Source organism: Microtus oregoni, unplaced genomic scaffold (genome assembly GCF_018167655.1).
Source record: "Microtus oregoni isolate MIOR12 unplaced genomic scaffold, Mior012 000013F_ref0000133, whole genome shotgun sequence".
Lineage (NCBI taxonomy): Eukaryota > Metazoa > Chordata > Mammalia > Rodentia > Cricetidae > Microtus > Microtus oregoni.
The window spans coordinates 5,669,472-5,691,223 of record NW_024543072.1 but is presented as its reverse complement, the minus strand read 5'-3'; the positions used below and the strand labels follow the sequence as shown (position 1 = coordinate 5,691,223).

Genomic DNA, 21,752 nt, shown 5'->3' with positions numbered 1-21,752 from the left:
TACTTATCAATGTAGAGCAAATCCTTGGGGGAAAATTTCTGAAAACATTGACATGGAGGATAGGTGCTCATACTTTTCCCCTTCTAATTATCAGTGCTTCCAGTTGTTGCATTCATTATGTAGGGATGGCCTGCAATTGTTATTTAGGAAAGACAACAAAAAGGGTTGTTAAAAGATGACACATACACTTGTAATTCTAACGAGGCTACTTGACACCCTCTCTAAAACAAAACAACAGCAAACATTTTCCCAGCAAACACCTATCAATAACAATAAGCTATCTTCAAAACCAAAAATTATTACTCTGGTTTTCCTTGACTGGACAGTGAAGATGCCAATGGAAAGATCCTGGTATCGAACAGATCCTCAAGGAATTGCTCTCTTCAACCCCTCCCTTTTAATCTGGTAATTAAATTTTACCTATAAAAAGGACGGCACAATTGAGAAAGGACCACCAGAGAAACAGAATTATATAAGCTTACTTTAGGCAGAATCTTAGCTCTGAATACAGTCATGATTTGCATTTTGAAAAGACTTTCAAATGTCTTTGAAAGAAGAAACCAGTGGAGAAAAAAAAATCACATCATACGAGCATGGTGGTTTGTGCTATAGTGAATGACCGAGGGACTTACTTTTCTTGCTTCCAAGCATCTGGCAAGATCCCTACCCCCTCTGCGTCGCATTGATCTTACCTGGCAAATGAAGGGATTTCAGTTAAGTGTCCTGCTTTAAAAATTCTGCCAAGTTTGGAAGCTTTGTACTGGTAAGTGGACTCTCAAAAGGCATCTCTGCTGAGTCTGTGTTGAGGTGAAATTCTCATAGTATTGAAACTTGACTTTTTCTCTTGTGTCTTGATTGGCACAGTCCAGACTTGCAGCCACTGTCTGCGCCATTGCTGTTGCACAGTGCCCAGGCTGTTGTTTATTTAGGGACTGCAGTTTCCTTCCTGGCATGCAACCCTCCCAGCAGAGTTGAGAAGTCAACCACAGGCCTCATGTGAACTTCCCTTTTCTAGTTGTGGTAATGACAGTGTACCGACCGTCATAGGCTTCATCCTTAAGGCACGATCCCCTTTCCTCATCCATCAGGTCATACTGGGCATAGTGTGGGCTGAATTCCCTTGCTGCCTGTTGTTTTTTCCATGAAACAAACTGGTTGAACACAGGAAGATTTGTGGTATGTTTCAGAGAACCTGAGAAGGCCTCTGCCTTAACCAGGGCCATGGCTAGGGCTAAAAGGAGAAGGAAGAATAAGTTCAGGTTGGCCACATGGCCAGAGAGCATCTTCACCTTGTCTTCTTCCTGAGGAGGGTTGGAAAAGAAATAGAGGAGAGTGAGGTACCCAAGTTTTTAGCCTCCCTGAAATATATTTGCTGTACTAAAGACACACATTTGTCTATCTCTTTTTTCAGAGGATGGTTAGCTAGAATTCAAATGTTCTTTGTACTTTGATTTTGTGTGTGTGTGTGTGTGTGTGTATGTGTGTGTGTTTGCTCTTATTTGATAGCAGTTTTTGAAACCTTTCCATCGCTTATGTCTCTTCCCGACATCTTCACTGTTTTCTCTTGAATTTACACTGTGATTGTCAGACAAAAAGTGCTGTGTAGAAGGAAGAACCTGAAAAGGCCAAGCTCCTTCTCTGCAGCAAGCTTTGCCCGAGGTTGGTCAGGAGACACTAGGTTCCCACCATGTGCATTATTCTTCTGTTTCTGGGAAAGCTGTCAAGGAACGCATTCCAGTTCACTAAATGTGAACTCTCAGGCAGACTGTTTGCTAACCATAGGTCTCCCAACTATAACATGGTGAAAATAGGTGATTAAATTGATAAGGTCATTGGGGGGGGGGATTAGTTGAGAGTTTGCTAGCATAGGGATTCTCAAAGTAATCAGTGAACATTGGCTATTGTTCTGAATTACATTTTTTAAAATTTTTTTATTTATAAAAATTATCTTTACTCATTTTACATATCAATCCCAGTTCCCACTCACTCTCCTCCTTCTGCTCCCCCACCTTCCTCTCCACCCCACCCCCCATCCTTTCCTCAGAGAGGGTCAGCTTCCTATGGGGAGTCAACAAAGTCTAGCACATTGCTTTGAGGCAGGGCCAAGGCCCTCCCCATGATATCTAGGCTTAGCAAGGTATTTCTCCAAAGATAATGGGTTCCAAAAAGCCAGAGCAAGCAGTAGGGATAAATCCTGGTCTCACTGTCAGTGGCCCCATAGTCTGTCCTAGCCTTATAACTGTCACCCATATTCAGAGGGCCTAATTTGGTCCTGTGCTTGTTTAACTGCTGTCAAGCTGGAGTTGGTGAGTTCCCTGTAGCTCAGGTCAGCTGTTTCAGTGGGTGTCCCTATTATGGTCTTGGCCCCTTTGCTCATATTCTCACTCTTCCCTTTCTGGACTTTGGGAGCTCAGCTCAGTTCCACTGTGGATCTCTGCATCTGCTTTCTTCAGTTGCTGGTTCTGTGATGACATTCAAGAGAGTCATCACTCTGACTACAGGACAAGGCCAGTTCAGGCACCCTCTCCACTATTGCTTAGGGTCTTAGCTGGGGTCATCCTTGTGAATTCCTGGGAATTTCTCTTGTGCCAGTTTTCTTGCTAGCCCCACAATGGTTCCCTCTATCAAGATATCTCTTTCCTTGTTCTTTATCTCTGTTCTCCCCCTATTCCAACCATCCCATTCCCTCAAGTTCTTTCCCCCTCTCCTTTCCCCTCATCCTCTCCTTTCACCCTCCCTTCTTCCCCCACCCCCACGCTTCCAATTTTCTCAGATCTTCTGTATTTCTCCTTCCCAGGGAGATCTCCTTTTCATCTAGCTTCTCTGGGGTTGTGGACTTTAGGCTGGTTATCCTTTGCTTTATGTCTAACATTCTGAGTGAATACATACCGTGCTTATCTTTCTGGGTCTGGGTTACCACACTCAAGATGTTTTTTTTTCTAGTTCCATCCATTTGCATGCAAATTTCAAGATATCATTGGTTTTTTACTACTCTGTAAATGTTCCACATTTTCTTTATCCATTCTTTAGTTGAGGGGCATCTATGTTGTTTCCAGGTTCTGGCTATTATGAATAATGCTACTTTATTGAGCTTCCTTTGGGTATATGCCCAAGAGTGGTATTGTTGAGGTAGGTTGATTCCCAATTTTTTGAGAAGCCATCATACTGATTTCCAAAGTGAGTTTTCAAGTTTGTACTCCCACCAGCAATGTTCCCCTTACCCCACATCCTTTCCAGTATAAGCCATCATTGGTGTTTTTGTTTTTAGCCATACGGACAGGTGTAAGATGGCATAATGTAAGAATCATTTTAATTTGCATTTCCCTGATAGATAAGGATGTTGAACATTTACTTAAGTGTCTTTCAACCATTTGGGATTCTTCTGTTGAAAATTCTCTGTTTATATCTGTACCCCATTTTTAAATTGGATTATTTGGTATCTTGATGTCTAGTTTCTTGAGTTCTTTATATATTTTGGAGATCAGTTCTGTGTCTGATGTGGGGTTGGTGAAGATCTTTTCCCTTGCAGTAGGCTGCCTTTTTGTCTTATTGATTGTGTTCTTAGCTTTACAGAAGCTTCTCAGTTTCAGGAGGTCCCATTTATTGATTGTTTTTCTCAGTGTCTATGATACTGGTGTTATATTTAGAAAGTGGGTTTCTGTGCCCATGCATTTAAGGCTGCTTCCCACTTTCTCTCTTATTGAGGTTCAGTGTGACTGGACTTATGTTGAAGTCTGATCCATTTGGACTTGAGTTTGTGTGTGGTGATAGATATGGATCTATTTGCGTTCTCCTACATGTTGTCATCCAGTTATGCCAGTACCATTTGTCGAAGATGCTTCATTTTTCTGTTGTATATTTTTAGCTTCTTTGTCAAAACTCAGATGTTCATAGGTGTGTGGATTGATATCCAGGTCTTTGATTCAATTCCATTGGTCTACCTGTCCATTTTTATGACAATGCCAAGTTCTTTTCATTACCGCAGCTTTATAATAGAACTTGATGTCAAGGATGGTTATGTCTCCAGAAGTTTTTTAAATTACAGGATTGTTTTGGCTATACTGTTTTTGTTGATTTTTCCATATGCAGTTGAATATTGTTATTTTGAGGTCTGTGAAGTATTTTGCTGGGATTTTGATGGGGATTGCAATGAATCTGTAGATTGCTTTTGTTTGGTAGGATTGTCATTTTTATTTTGTTGATTCTACCTATCCAAGAGTTTGGGAGATCTTTCCATTTTCTGGTATCTTCTTCAGTTTCTTTCTTCAAAGACTTAAAGTCCTTTTTGAACAGGTCTTTCACTTTTTTGGTTAGAGTTACCCCAAGATTATGTTGTTTGTGGCTATTATGAAGGGTGATGATTCTCTGCTTTCTTTCTCAACCCATTTATCATCTGTATATAGGAGGACTACTGATTCTTTTGAGTTCTTCTTGTATTCTGCCATATTACTGAAGGCAATCAGCTGTAGGTGCTCCCTGGTAGAATTTTGGGGGTCACTTATGTAAACTATCATATCATCAGCAAATAGTGAGAGTTTGATTATTTTCCTGTACCCCCTTGATCTCCTTTTGTCGTCTTATTGCTCTAGTTAGAACTTCGAGTACTATATTAAATAGATATTGAGAGAGTGAGCAGCCTTGTCTTTTTCCTGATTTTAGTGGAATTGCTTTGAGTTTCTCTCCATTTAGTTTGATGTTGGCAGTTGGATAACTGTATATTGCCTTTATTGTGTTTAGGTATGTTCCTTGTATCCCCAATCTTTCCAAGTCATATATCACAAAGGGGTGTTGGATTTTGTCAAAGGCTTTTTCAGCAACTAATGAGATCATGTGTGTTTTTCTTTCAGTTTGTTTGGTAGATTACATTGATGGATTTTCATATGTTGACCCTCCCAACATCTCTGGGATGATGTTACTTTATCATGGTGGATGATCTTTTTTTATGTGTTCTAGGATTTGGTTTACCAGTATTGTATTGAGAATTTTTGCATTGATGTTCATGAGGGAGATTGGTCTAATTCTCTTTCTTGGTTGCATCTTTGTGTGGTTTGGGTAACAGGGTAACTGCCATCTCTTAAAAGAGTTTGGCAATGTCCCTTCTGTTTCTGTTGTGAGGAACAATTTGAGGAGTATAGCTGTTCTTTGACATTCTGGTAGAATTCTGCACTGAAACCATGGGGGCCTGAGTTTTTGGGGTTAGGAGACTTTTGATGACTGCTGCTATTTCCTCAGGGGTAATATGTCTATTTAAATCATTTATCTATTCTTGATTTAGTTTTGATATGTGATACTTATCCTTTAAATTTTCCAATTTTGTGGAGTATGGGTTTTTGAAGTATGACCTGATGATTCTCTGAATTTCCATACTGTCTGTTATATCCCCCTTCTTTTTTTTCTTTGCATATTTTCTCTGACTTTTGGTTAGTTTGGATAAGGGTTTGTCTGTCTTTCTGATTTCTCAAAGAACCAACTCTAGTTGGCTCATAGATTCTTTGTATTAATTTCTTTGTTTCTATTGAGTTTTCAGCCCCCATTTTTATTATTTCTTTGGTGTCTGCTCCTCCTGCACAAGTTTGCTTCTCTTAGTTCTAGAGCTTTCAGGTGTGCTGTTAAGTTGCTAGTGTAAGATTTCTCCAAGTTCTTTATGTATTCACTTAGTGCTGTGAACTTTCCTCTTAGCACGGCTTTCAAAGTGTCCCGCAGGCTTGCGTATGTTGTGCCTTCATTTTCATTAATTTCAAGGAAGTCTTTAATTTCTTTCTGTATTTCTTCCTTGATGCAGGGGCGATTCACTTGAATTGTTCAATTTCTATAAATTTTTGGGCTTGTGGCCATTCTTGTTGTTGTTGAATTCTAACTTTAAGCCATGGTGATCCAATGAGATAAAGGTGGCTACTCTAATTTTTTTTTTCTATCTTTTGAGGTTTGCTTTGTTACCAAGTATGTGGTCAATTTTTGAGAAGGTTCCATGAGGTACTGAGAAGATGGTATATTCTTTTGTGTTGGGGTCAAATGTTCTATAGATGTTTGTTAAATTAATTTGAGTCATAACTTCTGTTAGTTTCTTTATTTCTTTGTGAAGTTTCTGTCTGGCAGACCTATCCAGTGGTGAGAGTGGGCTGTTGAAGTCTCCACTATTAGTGTGTAGGATTTGATCTGTGATTTGAGCTTCTGTAGTGTTTCTTTTACAAATGTGAGTGCCGTTGTATTTTCGAGCATAGATGTTCAGAATTAATACTTCATCTTGATGGATTTTTCCTGTGATAAATATGAAATGTCCTTCTTCATCTCTTTTGATTAATTTAGTTTGAAGTCTATTTTGTTAGATATTAGAACAGCTACACCAGCTTGCTTTTTAGGTGCATTTGATTGGAAAATCCTTTCCTAAGTCTTTACTCTGAGATAATGTCTGTCTTTGAATTTTGCAGTAGAAGGATGAATCCTGTCTCCCTTTCCATTCTGTTACTCTGTGTCTTTTTATAGGTGAATGAGATTGTTGATATTAAGAGGAATTAATAACCAGTGATCGTTAGTTTCTATTATTTTGGTTTTGAGGGTGTTGTTGGTAGTGTTTGTGCATTTCCCTTCTTTGGATTTTGCTGTTGTGGGGTTATCTGTTGCCTGTGTTTTTCTGGGTGTAGCTAGTTTCCTAGGGTTGGAGTTTTCCTTCTAGAACTTTCTATAGGGCTGAATTTGTGGATAGGTATTGTTTAAATCTGATTTTGGGTCATAGAATATCTTGTTTTCTTCATCTGATGATCGAAAGCTTTCTGGGTATAGCAGTCTGGGCTGGCATCCATGGTCTCTTAGTGTCTTCAGAACGTCTCTCCAGGACATTCTGGCTTTCATAGTTTCCATTAAGAAGTCTGTTGTGTTTCTGATAGGTCTACCTTTATATGGTACTTGGACTTTTTCTTTGCAGCTCTTAGTATTATTTCTTTATTCTGTATGTTTAATGTTTTGATTATTATGTGATGAGGGGTCCAGTCTATTTGGTGTTCTGTAAGCATCTTGTATCTTCATAGGCATGTCCTTCTTTAGGTTGGGAAAGTTTTCTTCTATGATTTTGATGAATACATTTTCTGTGCCTTTAGACTATTCTTCTTCTTCTATCTCTATTATTTTTACATTTGGTCCTTTCACGATGTCTCATTTTTCCTAGATATTTTATGTTAAGAGTTTGTTAGATTTAAGCTTTTCTTTGACTAGTGAATTTATTTCCTCTGTCTTATCTTCAACAACTGAGATTCTCTCTTCTGTCTCTTGTATTCTGTTGTTTATGCTTGCATCTGTAGTTTCAGATCATTACCTAGATTTTCCATTTCCAGAATTCTGTCAGTTTGTGTTTTCTTTATTTACTCTATTTCAGTTTTCAAGTCTTGATTTCTTGAGCTGTTTGCTTCACTTGTTTGATTGTTTTTTTTTCTTAGTTTTCTTGGGTTTCTTTAAGAGATTTATTGATTTCTTCCATTTTTTTTGTCTTTTCCTCCATTTCTTTAAGTGACTTTTTCATTTCCTCTTCAAGGGTTTCTATCATCTTCATAAAGTTATATATTTAAGGTAGTTTTCTTCTGCTTTGCCTGTGTTAGGATGTTCAGATCTTGCTGTTGTAGAACCACTAGTTTCTGGTGGTTCCATATTGTTCTTTATGTTGTTGAATGTCATTGGCAAGTTCTTATTGACTGTTGTCAGTATCGTAACCAACATTTTCATTATTCTCAGAAAAGGAGAGAATGACTCCATCTCAACTACATTTATGTCATTTTCTTAAAGATCCTGACTGACCTTGTCAGAGTTCTAAGTTCACCCTGGGCCGGCCACTGAGTCTTGAGACACACGGTTCTTGTCTCTGGGCATGGCTAAACAGTTGAAGATCCACATTAGCCACAGCGAGTTGAGCAAATACAGTTCCCAAAAGGGAAAGAAGTGGATCAGAAAAAATAAAGACAAAACGGAACAACAGGAGCCAGCCCCCACAACAAGACAAACAAAACTCCCAAGCAGTTGCTAAACAGACGATGTTTCCACTGTGATTGCTATTCTGGAAGCTTCTCTTGTTGTCTTCCCATAGCAATGCTAGGAACATGTTCACCAGGCTTGACCAGGTGGAGTACACATAGAAGTTGCCTTCTTGACCTGTGCCCCTGGAGAATCAGCGGGGGCACTGGTGTGGAATGATGCTGGTGGTTCCTCCTTACTCCTGGTGGGGCAGTAATGCATGATAATATTTCCCAAGCATTATAAACAGTTGTAATTTTCTTAGCACATTCATAAGCATGTTCTAATTTGAGAGAGGCTGAGTATCTCAAAATGTGAAAGTCTGAAATGAGATCAGCACCTAGCTGTACAGCTTCTAAAGGCTGTCGTCACCTTCTATGTAGCCTGTCTGGGTTTTATCATTCTCTCTTCCTCTCTCCCTGTTCTTTAAAGATTTATTTCTGATCATGTGTGTTTAGCCTGCATGTATGTATGGGCAAAACCATGTGCATGCCTGTGGAAATTATATATGGTCATGAGCCTGTGTGTAGGTGCTGGGAATCAAACCCAGCTCCTTTGCAAGAACAAACACATTTTTTGTTCTTTTTTTTTTTCTTTTTGCTTGTTCTTGTCTCATACAATACACGCCAGCTGCAGCCTCCCTACCTTCCACTCCTCCCAGTTCCCCCACCACGTCTTCTTTCTCCCAGATCCACTGCTTCTCTGTTTCCTTTCAGGATGTAGCCGGCCTCCTGGGCATTCTTAATAGATGAGCCCCTTCTCCACATCCCTTTAGCTTCTTTTGTTAGACTTACTTCTGTTAAGGATTACAACCAATTCATATACAGAGGCTATCTTTTCCAAAGCCATACGGTACAGTTAGTACCATAAGAGGTATGCACTTTTCTCCTGGTCTTGTATCAGTACCATGTACATCAGAGTCAGAGTGGCAGGAAGGACATGATCCAGGGCAGGGCTTCCTAGGAATGAATCAGTGTAGACACATGAGACTATGATAAGTGGCCAACTTGCCTTTAATTGGTTCTAATCTAGCCTGATTCTGTGTCTGTACATTTTCCCACGAAGAAATAGATATTTTACAAACAGATAAACACACAATATGTCATCTGGAACCTGGCATGCTCTCTATTGTCTTCTAATCTAGGTTACTATCTATCCATAGTTTGATAAGGACCAACCAAGACAATGAGGTTTTGGTTTCTTGGTACGTACTCCTTCAAATATGTTGTGGGCCTGAGTCAAGTTTGCTCTGCAGTGTTTGGCTGGGGCTTGTGCAACCATGGTTACGGCACAGTGCTGATCCTTCCAGAACTACAGTGTGACTCAGCTAGCTTTTGCTACACAATTGCACTTGCATCTGCAAGTGGACGGCTTTTAAAGACTGAGCCTTCTTAAGCCTCCATGGTATCCAGTAATAAAAGTTTGGAATTCTTTTCTAAATAAAATGTAATATAATTATGTAGGCCTGTTTCCTGAGCATTGCATCATATCTTTTTTAAGCCAGTTTGGCCCCATGGTGATCGGTGCCTGTGGCCTGATATGTGGCCATGGTGAGCTGCATGCGCTCTGAAAACTGTTTATATATTCTCTCTTGTCCTGATATTAAAATGAAACCCCTAACTCCTGCTGTCTTCAGAGCTAAGTACATTGTGATGCTCAGAATTCACATAATCATTTTTTTTTGTCATGAACTGATATTTCTTTCTTTCAAATGTTCCACCCACTCACCATTGCAGCCTTCGGTTCCTAGAGAGGAGTTGAAATCTGTTTCTTGCTGCTTAAAGGGAATGCGATGTTTGACAAACACAGAAAGAGCTACAGTGGTATTCTGACTGGCGTAGTTGCCCCAGGCAGCTTTCTCACAGGATTTCTGGGCCCATGTGCCAAGCTGAACAGCCTTTGAAAGTAGGCTTATATTTATCTACATGTACTCATCCAATAAGTTGTTCTGGCCTCTTTGCATTTAATCTTGTTTGTTATAGCTGATGGACTGCAGAACAAATTCTAATTGGTTTTAATAATACAAACGCCGAGTCAGACATAGAGGTAAATGTTGAAAGATCAGAGAAGCAGAGCAGAGGGTCATTAGTTCCTCCATCCTCCGACTCCTCAGACCGAATGGGCGACCCTGTCTCTAGGAATTCTTAGACAGAATCCTCAGACTGAATGCTCTGAGCTGTCTCCTTCTGCCTTATATCCCCTCCCTGCCCAGCCACATCATTCCTGTCTCCATCTCCCTAGGGCTAGGATTAAAGGTATGTGATCCCAAGTCCTGGGATCAAAGATCTGAGTTTATTTCTCTTTTAGACTGATTGTGTCTTGTATAGCCCAGGGTGGCCTTGAACTCACAGAGATCCCTCTAACTCTGTCTCCTGAGTGCTGGGTTTAAAGGTGTGTGCCACCACTGCCTGGCCTGTATGGCTAACTAGTGGCTAGCTCCACACTCTGATCTTCAGGCAATCTTTATTTGTTACAGCACAAACAAAATCTCACCACAGTGGACCCCTGTCACAGGCATTCAGGGCACTGGATTCTCCTTGGGACCTGGGAAGAGGCAGGGTAAGATTTCTTAGTTCTGAGTTGGAGCCTGAGATTTTTGTGTGTCTGAAAAGACCCCAGACAACTGCCACGCTGCTGGTTGTGAGTGACAAGGATCTAGATCCCTTGTCTGAGAGAGAAGGATGCCCAAGAATCTCGTTTAGACTTACCTGGTATCTCCCATACTTAGCAAAGCGATTGGTACTAAGTAGATGTCCATTGTAACTTTTTGGAATGACCGGATGGACGTGTGAGAGAACTCCCTGTGCCTATGTTTAATTTCAATCTGAAGCATATCTATGTTAGAAAATCCTAAATTCTTCAAAAGAAAAGAAACTTACTGAATCTCCCTGCTCAGCTTGCATCTGCATTGCTTTAGTGATACTTGGCAGCTGTTACTAGCATTGATGGCTGGGTTAAGAATTAGCATGGCAATCCTATGGGGGACATGTCTGCTAGGAGCACACTCTTGAGGCTTAATTTTCATTTGTGTATCAGATACTTATTTTGGCTCATGGATGTAAAAATGGTCTTTAGTGCAAATCGTTAAAGGGAAACTATGACCTATACTTGAAAATTTTACAAGCATTATTTTATGCACGCATGAGAAGAAATAGGTTGTAAGAGGTCAGGCTTTTCCCCTCATAGGTAGCAGAAACAAACATATTTTGGTCTTTTCCCCCTTTGCATCTTTAAATATTATTACAGTCTATAACCGCAATATAGCATTAAAACAGACAATTTTATGGATGTCATAGCTCATGGCTGTGGAGAAGCTATCAACTAAGACATGAAGGGTGCATTCAGGATGAGGAGATTCTGTGTTATTGTATTGCCCTAGTCATTGCTGGTACTCAATCCCTCCCTCCCTCCCTCTCTCCCTTTACACATCCCCCTTTTCCCTTCTCTCTCTCTCTTCTCTTTCCTTATTACCCAGTCTTGTCTCCTATATCTGTATATATAGTCTAAACCAGCCTTGAATCTGTAGTCCCCTTGCCTCAACCGCCCCAGAGCTCTTTGTGGTTATAGGGAGTTATAGGTATGTGCCACCAAGCTTAGTGACCGCTTGAGTGGCAGAAGCTGATAGGGTAATCTGAATATTTAAGTCCTACCAGTTTTACATCTGAATCATTGAAGAATATTTTCCCTTGACAAATCCAAACCATTGGTGTGTGTTTTATGGAGTCATATAGTTGTGTGTGTATGTGGAATGCATGTGTGTTTGTGCTCCTGTGTGCACATATTGAGGTCACCTGGTGCTTTCCTTGAAAAAAAAAAACCTAGTTTTTGAGTCATGGTCTCTTTGTGAACCTGGAGTGTAAACGGAGGCATTTCTGTCCTGCCTGGTCCCACAGCAGTTTCTAAATAACCATCCAGAGGCTTAATATTAATTATAAATGATTAGTCAATGGCTCAAGCTTGTTACTAGCCAGCTCTTACTTTTAAATTAACTTATTTCTATTCATCTGTGTACTGCCATGTGGCCCGTGATTTACCAGTGGTGCTCTGGCATGTGGCTCCTTGGGCAGCTACTGGCATGTCTCCTAGATTCCACCCTTCTCCTATATCTCTGCTTGGATATCCTGCTTGGCTCTGTCCTGTCTTGGCATAGGCCAAAGTAGCTTTATTTATCAACCACTAAGAACAACACATATTCTCAGTGTACAAGATCCCACAGCACTGGAGCTCACCAACAAGGGTGGGCTTGCTAGCTAGGAAGTTCCAAAGAGCTTCCTGTCACTGCCTCCGCAGCACTGGGGTTTCAGGTGTGAGCCACTATGCCTGTCTCTTAACGCTGGTGCTAGGGACCCAAAACTCAGGTCCTCATGCCTGTGTGGAATGTGTATCACCAACTGAACCATCCTCTCTAGCCCTGCTCTGTCTATAAAGAGAATTGAAGGCCAAAGGTGACAAACCTGGATGAACCCGAGCAAAATACCTCGCCTTAGGACTTCTTAGCATTGCGAACATTTGATAAACACTGACAGTCTCTAACAGGTATTTCTCAGACTCACTCGGCCTTGGCACAGAGCCTTTAGGTATTATAACTTGTTCTATACAGCATTTTATTTCTTTATCTCTGACTCAAAGGCAGTCCCTAAATTTTGTGTTTCTGGAGGATGTTTACTTGTGAAAAAAACCTACGTGTGTTTGAAAACTATAACAGATGGTTTCAAATGTGAGTCATTGGCAAACATTACAGTGTTCAGATTTCTCGAGACTGCATGCATCGCTACCTTCCAGAACCCCGGGGCTGTTACAGCCTGCTGTCATTGAAGTTCTTTCAATCTTCATTGCAGGCTATAGCTACTGCCCATGTTTTTTTAAAGAGAATGTTAGCATGCTGCTTGCAGCCACCCGGAGTCCCGTGTCCTTCCACAGTCCTCTGGTGTATGCTGTCACACACATGTCATAGCGGAGGCCTGCAAGAGGCAAGGAACACGGCCGCACTGTCTGATCTTCAAGTTCACTTTCCTCACTCTCTCTGGCTTGATTCTGAACCTCCTGTACTCAGCCAAACCCAATTCTGCGTCTGTGCTTTGTAGCTGTCCTTTGCTATAGATCGTAATGTAGTCCCCTCTTCAAGTTTGCCCTGGATTTTTCTGTGCGTCTGGGTCTTTGGAATGCAATTTGTTGCCCTCAAAGTAGATTTCTCCTATAGGAACAAGATTATAAATAAGGACAGAATAAATAGATCCTTCCAGGGCATCCATTTTCGTTCTCATTCTTCTTTTCCCTTTTGCATTTTGGGATAATGGTGGCTAAAGAAAAAACACATTTATGAAGAAAAGAGAAAAATATTGTTAATTTAAGGAAATTATTGAAGTGAAAAATATTCCATTCCACTGTTTACTTAACTTTAAACCCAGGTGCGTATAGCCTTGCTTTGGGAATAAAGTTCCCGCTTGGACTCTTCTGGTTTTCTTCAGTAGAATGTAAGTCTTCAGCGTCAGGTAGAGAGGTGCCTTCTAACCTGTGCAGGTGTTCATAGCTGTACCTGTTGCTAACTGGAGCCTTAGGAGTTAACTAGGATCAACAATGAAGGCTCATTGGAGGCAGGGTCTTCTCTTCTTGCCCACACGGTTGAGACCTGAAATATTACCAGAAGGTATTAGAAAATTGTATCAAAGATATGAGAACTGCAGATTCTACGGCTGTAGTATACACCTGTGCTTAGTCACATAACTGTGATCATTCAGAATCAGTAGATTTTTTTTTATAGGAGGAGAAGGAAACGGAATCATCTCTTTACCTTTAACACAGCTACATTCTTATAAAGATTGAATTTCACTTGTTAAGCGCTCACTGTTTGCATTTGGACACTTGTAAATCTCAACGGTGTCATTTGTATTTCAACAGAGAGAAAGAAAAATACACACATATGCATACATACATACATGTATAATATTCATCAGTATTTTTTGTGTATATATGTGTGATACAAGGGTGTAGTTTTTTTGCTTGTTTTTGTTTTTTCTTACTCTTTAGTCTTTGGGCTTTCTACTCTTTGGGGGACCTACCACCCAGCTCCCAAATAAATACACACACAGAGGCTTATTTGTATGAATGTCCGACCTTAGCTTGGCTTGTTTCTAGCCAGCTTTTCTTAAATTACCCCATCTATCTTTACCTCTGGACCTTTACCTTTCTTTATTCCTATATGCCTTTCTTTACTTCTTATTCTGGGGGTTGTTGTATCCCTGGGTGGCTGGTCCCTGATGTCCTCCTTTTTTACTTGCTCCTCTGTCTTCCTTTCCCAGATTTTTCTTCCTATTCATTCTTTCTGCCTTCCAACCCCACCTATCCCTTTTCCAGCCTTGCTATTGGTCATTCAGCTCTTTATTAGATTAATCAGGTGATGGGGAAGCTTTGTCAACCAATTATCTTTAAGAGGTGGGACCAAGTTAGGATGTAGCTTTCTGGGACCCAGAGAAAAATGGTGCACACTCTGTGTGGGTCCCTCGCAGCACAGCTGAGCTTGGACTTCTTGTTCCTGTTTCATGAGTTTTCCTCTTACACTAAATAAAAATAGAATTGTTTTATCTTTTAGTTAGCCTGCTTATTTCCCAAACTGAATTAATTCAACAATTGGGTGTTTTAGACAGGCATAGAAACACATTTAAACAAATGCAACATAAAAGAATGAAAAAAATGGTTCACAGCATAAAAAAATTTAACACATCTTAAAATAATATTCTACCACACAAGTGCATGGGCAGTGGGCAAACACATGTGCATGCTTGCACATAGGGACTAGAGGAGAGGCTCTGGTGTTGCTCTTTGGGTGCCATTGAGCGTACATTTTGAATCAGGATCTCTCAATAACCTGAGCTCACCACAAAGGTTAGGCTAACCAGCCAGTAAGCCACAGGGATCCATTCTGCCCACCATCATATCCCACTCTTTTTTTTTTTAAATGTAGATTGTGGCAGTCACACTCAGGTCCTCATGCTTGCAAGGCAACCACTTTACTAATGAATTATCTTCCCAGCCCATTGTGATTACTGTCTTAACCAATACCCTTCCCTATGTTTTGAGTGTAAGTAGAATCTTAAGACTGTTGTGAGAATCAGTAACTGCATCCATCACAATCCTTTATGTAACTTCTCAAGTTTTTAATAGCCCTGAGCCTGTCTCATTTTTTATAGTTAAGAAACTTGTTATTTTAATGTGACTCACTTCGAAGATTATTATGAATGTTTAGAAACTTTTATAGCCTTTTGGTTATTGCTGCTGCTGCTTTTCTTCCTCCTAATATTTTTTCATAGCTCAAAACTGAAGCAAGTCAGTTAGTGAGGTTCCCAGGGTCTGCCTCCCAGAGCTTCCTTAACCAGCTGACCTGGGAGGAGTCACCAGGAAGCCTTTGGAGGCTGGCAGGGTGAGATCAGGACTCTACCATTAATCCTGCTTGAAGGATTTGGTTCTGGACCCATTAGGGAATCTAGGAAGTAGTTTCTGTTGTCCTTTCTCTATTTCCGGTAGATAGCAATAAGAATTGCCATGGTGCTGACATGTAAGTTATACTGGTCATGCAACAAAGAAAACGGAAATCTACAGTAGCCACAGAAAAAGGCAGGCACATTTAATTCCAATGTTTTAAAACTGAGTTAATAAACACAGGAACCATGTATTGTATTTATTATTTAATTAATCATTTTAGGTTCAAAAATTTAAGTTATTAAAGAACTATTGGCTTATTTTCATGAGTATTTCATGACAAATTTACCACTGATTAATTGTGTCTTTGTAATGTAATGCAGGCAAATGGAGACAGGGAATGCTTGGGGCATCTCTAGACATCAAGTCTCTCATTCTGGAAGCTTGAGGCGATGGTTTTTGTTTTGCTTGGTGGATTGCCCTGTAAGAACCCTCTATCCTGTGCTTCCTCGAGCATCATTTCCTATTATGCATTCTCTTGTGTAAAGAGTCTGTCAGTGGATGTTTTTCCTCAATTAATCCCACATCTGAATGTAATATTTCTAGTTTTTCGGGTCTGTAAATCAATAGATTAGAAATGGCTTGCAAGGTAGTCATGTTTTTTGTCACGTAGGGACCTGACTGCTTGCCAAATAAATCATGACGTTGTGATATATTATGTCCAGTTGTTATAAGTTTTCAATATTTATTGTATCAGTCATACAAAGTCAGGATTCAGTTATTTAATTTCACTTATGTCTGTATTTGAGAGGAGAATCCATTTTGAATTTGGATTTCCTACTCTCTTTGAGTTAAATTCCAAGCGTGTCTATACAAGCAGCCACAGAATCTACAGAGACAAACAGGAACAAACTGCTTCTGTGTTTACAGATGAACTAACACATGCTCCCTGGTTAACTATCTCATACATTTTCCCACTGAAATAGGTTTTTTGGTTATTTTATACTTTAAATGATTTTTGCCTTTGTTGCTTAGTAATCTGGTTCCTGGATGGTAGTGAAACAAGTCTAGCTTGCTCCTGTATCATAGATGTATGATGCTCATTGACCATTCAGGCAGTCACCTGACAAGTGACTCTCACACGTGAAAGCGTGAACTCTGGTGAACCCCAGGCTAGTTCTGCAGCATGGCTAATGCCACACTACCAGAGTTGCCTTCTTAGCTTGAAAAATTCTATTTTGGCAATGATGAAATAAAAAAAAAAAACAAATCAAAGCAAAACTCTTCAACTTTTTTTCCCCTTTTATCAACAGGACACAAAAATTGCTTCACTGGAGCGAAACATCCGGGACCTGGAGGATGAGATCCAGATGTTGAAAGCCAATGGTGTGCTTAACACGGAGGATCGTGAGGAGGAGATCAAGCAAATCGAGGTGTACAAAAGCCACTCCAAGTTTATGAAGACCAAGGTAGGTCCCAGAGTCTCAGCCCTTCATGGTCTCAATTCGAGGGGAGAGTTATGGTTTACCTGCTGCCTTCAAGACATGAAATACACAGATAGTAAGGCAGAACACGGGGAATTTAAATTCAGATTTAAAGGCTACAAAGGGAAGCCTGAGGGGCTGCCTTGTGTTTCTCTGTCCCCGAACCTCACAGGTTTCAGTCTTTCCCACTTTTCCAGCTACCACTGTCTTTCTTTTGATGTACTGCTCTGCCTGATGCTTGCCCATCACTGGACAGCAGGGTCTCAGAAGGCGCTGCTCTCGCAAGCTGTTAACATGTTTAAGTACTGTTACGATATTCTGCTTTTAGCATAAGGCAAATAATTTTAAGCGTCAGTGCTTCCATTTAGTGAAATAATGCAGCTTTTCTAAGATGGAGTTTCCTTCTTTGTGAAATAGGGATGAGAAAAGTAGCTCCATCACTGAGCTGCTCTGGTATTTTGCAGAGAGTTCGTTTAGAGCAGGTGGTCAGCCTTGCCTGGCCTCCAGAAGCGCTCAGCAAGCTCTGGGTGTGGTGCCTGTGTTTGTTTCTCACTTGGCTACTCTTCAATATTCAGGAAGCGTTATTAGAGGAAGCTGCTCCATTAGTTTATATCTCTTCTCTTTGTTTGCATTTAGCTTTGGGCTGTATGTGAGAGGAAGATCTGAAATGTTCAGTTTTACATAGGCATAACCACGATGCTTATGAGTAGCCACAAATAGATCTTTTGAGACTGGAGATGCTTTTTACAGTTTTTTAATTGAAAAGAGAGTCTTTTGTCATATAATACATTCCAATTACAGTTTCCTCTCCTTCCATTCCTCCTAGCTTCCTCAACCTCACCTCTTCCCCCCCATTTCCTTTGTAGAAAAGAAAAAGGCCCCAAGAGATAACAACCAAACAGGGCAAAATAAGATACAATAAGACAAAGCAAAAGTCCTCATATCGAGGGCTGGTCCAAAAGAGTTCCAAGAGCAGACAAAAGAGTCAGAGAGACACCTACACCCACCCTTAGGATTCTCACACCAACACCAAGCGTTACCTATAACACATACACAGAGGGTCTAGAGAAGACACATGCAGACCCATTAACTGCTGTTTCTGTCTCTGTGAGTCCGTGTAAACCTTGCTTAGTTGAATCAGTGGGCCATGTTCTCCTGGTGTCCTCCATCCCCTCTGACTTCTACCATCTTTCCTCCCCATCTTCTGCTGGGTTTCCCTGTCTCCAAGGGGAGGAACCCAGTGGATATTTCCAATTTAGACTCTCTCTGCATAATTTTTGACTGTACTCTTCTATTGCTCTGACAAGCCATTTTGTTTCTGAAAGCAATTACTACTTGAACTGACTCAGACCCACCTCCAGCTTGTCTTTGCCAGCAGGGAGGCTGTAGAGAACTGATTATGTCACCCAGCGACATTTTCTGCCTCTATGAAGTGGGGCAGCTCTGTCAGCCTTAGAAATGGCTCTCACGGATTAAATGGGGGCTGAAAAAGATGATGCAGTTAAGGTGCTCGGCTAAAAAAATGGTTAATAATTATAAACATTATCCTTAAAGAACTATAACCCAATTAATAATAGTGATGAAATGCTGTTATTGCTGAGCTGACTTGGAGAGTGGCTTTGTAATGAATACAAATGTGTTATACCTCATAAAAATGTTAGACTGATCAATATTAACTAAATATACTAGTAGGAGTCAAATTTTATGTTTTCTGGTTGAAAACATGTTCTTATTGGATTGGGGCATAACATTTATTGCTCATTTCTTTATTGAAGTGTCTTGATTCTTCTACACTGAGGAGTGAGCAGGATTCCTATTTAAGCTTGGGAATGCTGGTTACAGTCAGTTGGAGGGAAATACTTGAACTGTCAAGAAAGGCACGTGCCCTCAGTGTGATACTGCCCTGGAAATTGGAACTGCGGTGGGGAGGGGGAGGGACTCTGAAAATCTCTGTAATTAAAGTAAGTAGCACTGAAGACCTACATTGTTATGTAAACATGGCACCATAGCCAAACCAGGACAGCATATTTTGGGAGAAGGTAGAAGACGAATTGTAAAAGTGTTAACTACAAATTTTAGAATTTGAACTGGCAGGAAGCCAGGGGTATCGTATATATTGGCCAGTTAGAAACCCCTGCACCTAGTCAGTCCTTTGGTATATAAATATTAGCCTCAAGAGACAAGGCCCCTCTGAAGACTTTCTGTCCTATGAAACTCTTCCTTGATGGAGACTCAAATTTCTACTCCACTTCCAAAGGCTTCGAGGACTTGGACTGTGAAACTTAAGTCTAAGAGCCCATTGAAAAGTAATAGTTACTTTCAGCTACATCATTAAACTTCTGATAATGTAATGGATCATATCAATAATTGCTTTTCCAAACAGTGATGACACCCCTTTCTGTAGAAGGTTTTATTCCTAGCTTAATACAGTTTTTATCACCTGACTTCAGTATTTCTGTGTTACCTCTCCTCTCTTGTCTTCAGTGCTGTTATGGGTCTCCCCTTCTACTCTGAGCTTGTAACATATTTTATAAACCTCTGACAGATTACAAACCTCATAACCCACTGCATAACAATAAGCATGTCACTTTCTCAACACCAGGGGGATGTATCTGCAGTGAAACAAGAGCTATTTTCCTTGGCCAAGTGGTGTAGATGGAGACCGCTTGTTCATTTCCCAGCCACTCAGACCCGAATAATCACACAGAAACTATATTAATTACAACACTGCTTGGGAAATAGCTTAGGCTTCTTATTAACTAACTCTTACATTTTAAATCAACCCATATCTTCTCATCTGTATGTTGCCATGAGGCTGTGGCCTACCCGGTAAGATTCTAGCATTCCAGCATTTGTCTTCTTCAGCAGCTTCATGGTACCTTGTTGACTCTGTCTACTCTCTTTCTACATCTCTGTTCAGATTTTCTGCCTGGCTTTACTCTGTTAAGCCATTGGCCAAAAGGAGCTTCTTTATTAATCAATGGCAATAAAACATAGTCACAGCATGCAGAGGGGAATCCCACATTATCTCCCCTTTCTTTCCAAATAAAAAGAAAGACATTAACATAGTGAAATTACATATAACAAATCAAGTATCAAGCAAGAATTACAGTTATAATATTTATATCTACTTTATATTTTATCATAACTAAGGAAAACTATAGTTACAGCTATCTATTCTTTAACTCCATCAAAGACCCCAGAAGGATATACTATTACCTAAGTTAACAGGAAGTGCATTATAAGCAACTTCCAAAACTCTAGAATTGACAAGAGACATCTCACTGCCTGGATAGTCACCCAAAGTTCCTCTGCAATATTGGGGCACCCATCTTTAACCTACAGACCCATGGTATATGGCAGATTTTCTATGAATCAGGAATTTCAAAGACAGTTCTGCCTATATTGGCAGTTTGTCATTCACTTTCTTCTGTGTCCTACAGAATGTCTGACAGACTCCTTTATGAAGCAGGAACCCCAAAGGACTGTTTCACCTTCTTTAGGCAGCGTCAGCAATCATTTTTCTGTGGGTCCTGCAAGTCCAGTCAAGCAGTTCATGTAAGAGCAGTTTCTTACCCAAATAGCTAACAAACTTCATGAGGAGCCTCTTTGGTGCCTATCATCCTCTTGAAGTAGATTGGTGCTGCCAGGAGCAGATGTGACTCATTGTCATGAAAAGTCTTAAGTTCTTAAAGCTTTTTAAATGCCCCATTCCATAGATCTTTGATAGGCTTGAAGCTTATCTGTCTAACTAAAATGTATCTCTATATATCTAGAAAACCTAAGTAACACGACTACAAACTTGACTATTATAGATGACTATCTATTAACCTGTATTTCTTAATTATACGTTGCATTTTTAAATGAGCTGCACAAACACAATACCTTAATCAAGAGCAGAAATATACATATAACAAAATTGACCTAAAACTAGTATCAATAAACCAAAATCCATACCAATGCAGATCTCTATAATAAGGTGGGTTTTCCAGAGCCTTGTTTGTGTCACAGCTGTAAGTGGGGGAAGAATTCCCAGGCAAGATGAAGTGTGTCTGATGTCCACATGGGCTTCATAGGAGGCAGGTGATGGAATTCCAATGGGCTTTTCTTCTGGCCATCACAGAGAAGCCTTCTCTGGCTTCAATCCTTGTGTATGCTTGATTACGTCACTTTCCATTTTTATTGAGTTTATGGCTGTGAAAGAAGAAAAAGGCATATTTTTGGAAATATGTGGGGTTTTTTTTACCCTCCAAATGTATTCCCTGAAGAAAATCCTTTTTCAGTTATTGTCTGCATAAATGTTTATTTAAAATTTACCTCATGGCAATGATAGTCTGAAAGCTATGTTGAAGAGACTGCCTGTTGAATATTTATAGACTGAATCATCTTTATCACCACCAGCCCATTTGTGTGGAAGAAAGTAGGTATGTGTGGAGCTTGCTCCTTACTTCCTACTCAGTCTTTTTCGTGTGTTAGGAGCTTCATCCGCATTTGCTTCTCCATACCCCAGCCCCAGAACAACTTTCTGCTTGGGTGTTTGTGGTAGTTTTCACAGATGGACGTTGGTACTATCAGCTTTGTCTTTGCTTACTGCAGACTGGGCTGGCAACCTTGGGAAGTTCTAGGCAGAATGGGTTTCATATGTGCACTGGCTATATGATTAGTGGCACAGACTGATTTGGGGTCCCAAGCCCCAGTCCTGTGGGTCACAACAGAGCTTAAAGTTTTTTTTTTTTTTAAGTTATCATTTTAGGTAATCCTAATTCTGAAATAAATCTCTTTATTTACATCATGTTCTTGTCAGTCCTTGGGAGAGGAAACTCTTAGGTCTGTTCGACACAGAAATGAATGTGG

At 40.2% G+C, this 21,752-nt stretch overlaps 1 protein-coding gene across 8 annotated transcripts in view; it reads left to right on the top strand.

Annotated features, from left to right (window-relative positions):
* The window catches only part of Erc2 (ELKS/RAB6-interacting/CAST family member 2), an 892,417-nt gene that overhangs the window by 282,571 nt on the left and 588,094 nt on the right, over nt 1-21,752 (top strand). For all 8 annotated transcript variants that reach the window (XM_041662605.1, XM_041662600.1, XM_041662604.1 and 5 more), the window contains one exon: nt 16,728-16,883. In XM_041662605.1, coding sequence (XP_041518539.1) covers nt 16,728-16,883 — 156 coding nt within the window. The remainder of the gene's footprint in view (nt 1-16,727; nt 16,884-21,752) is intronic.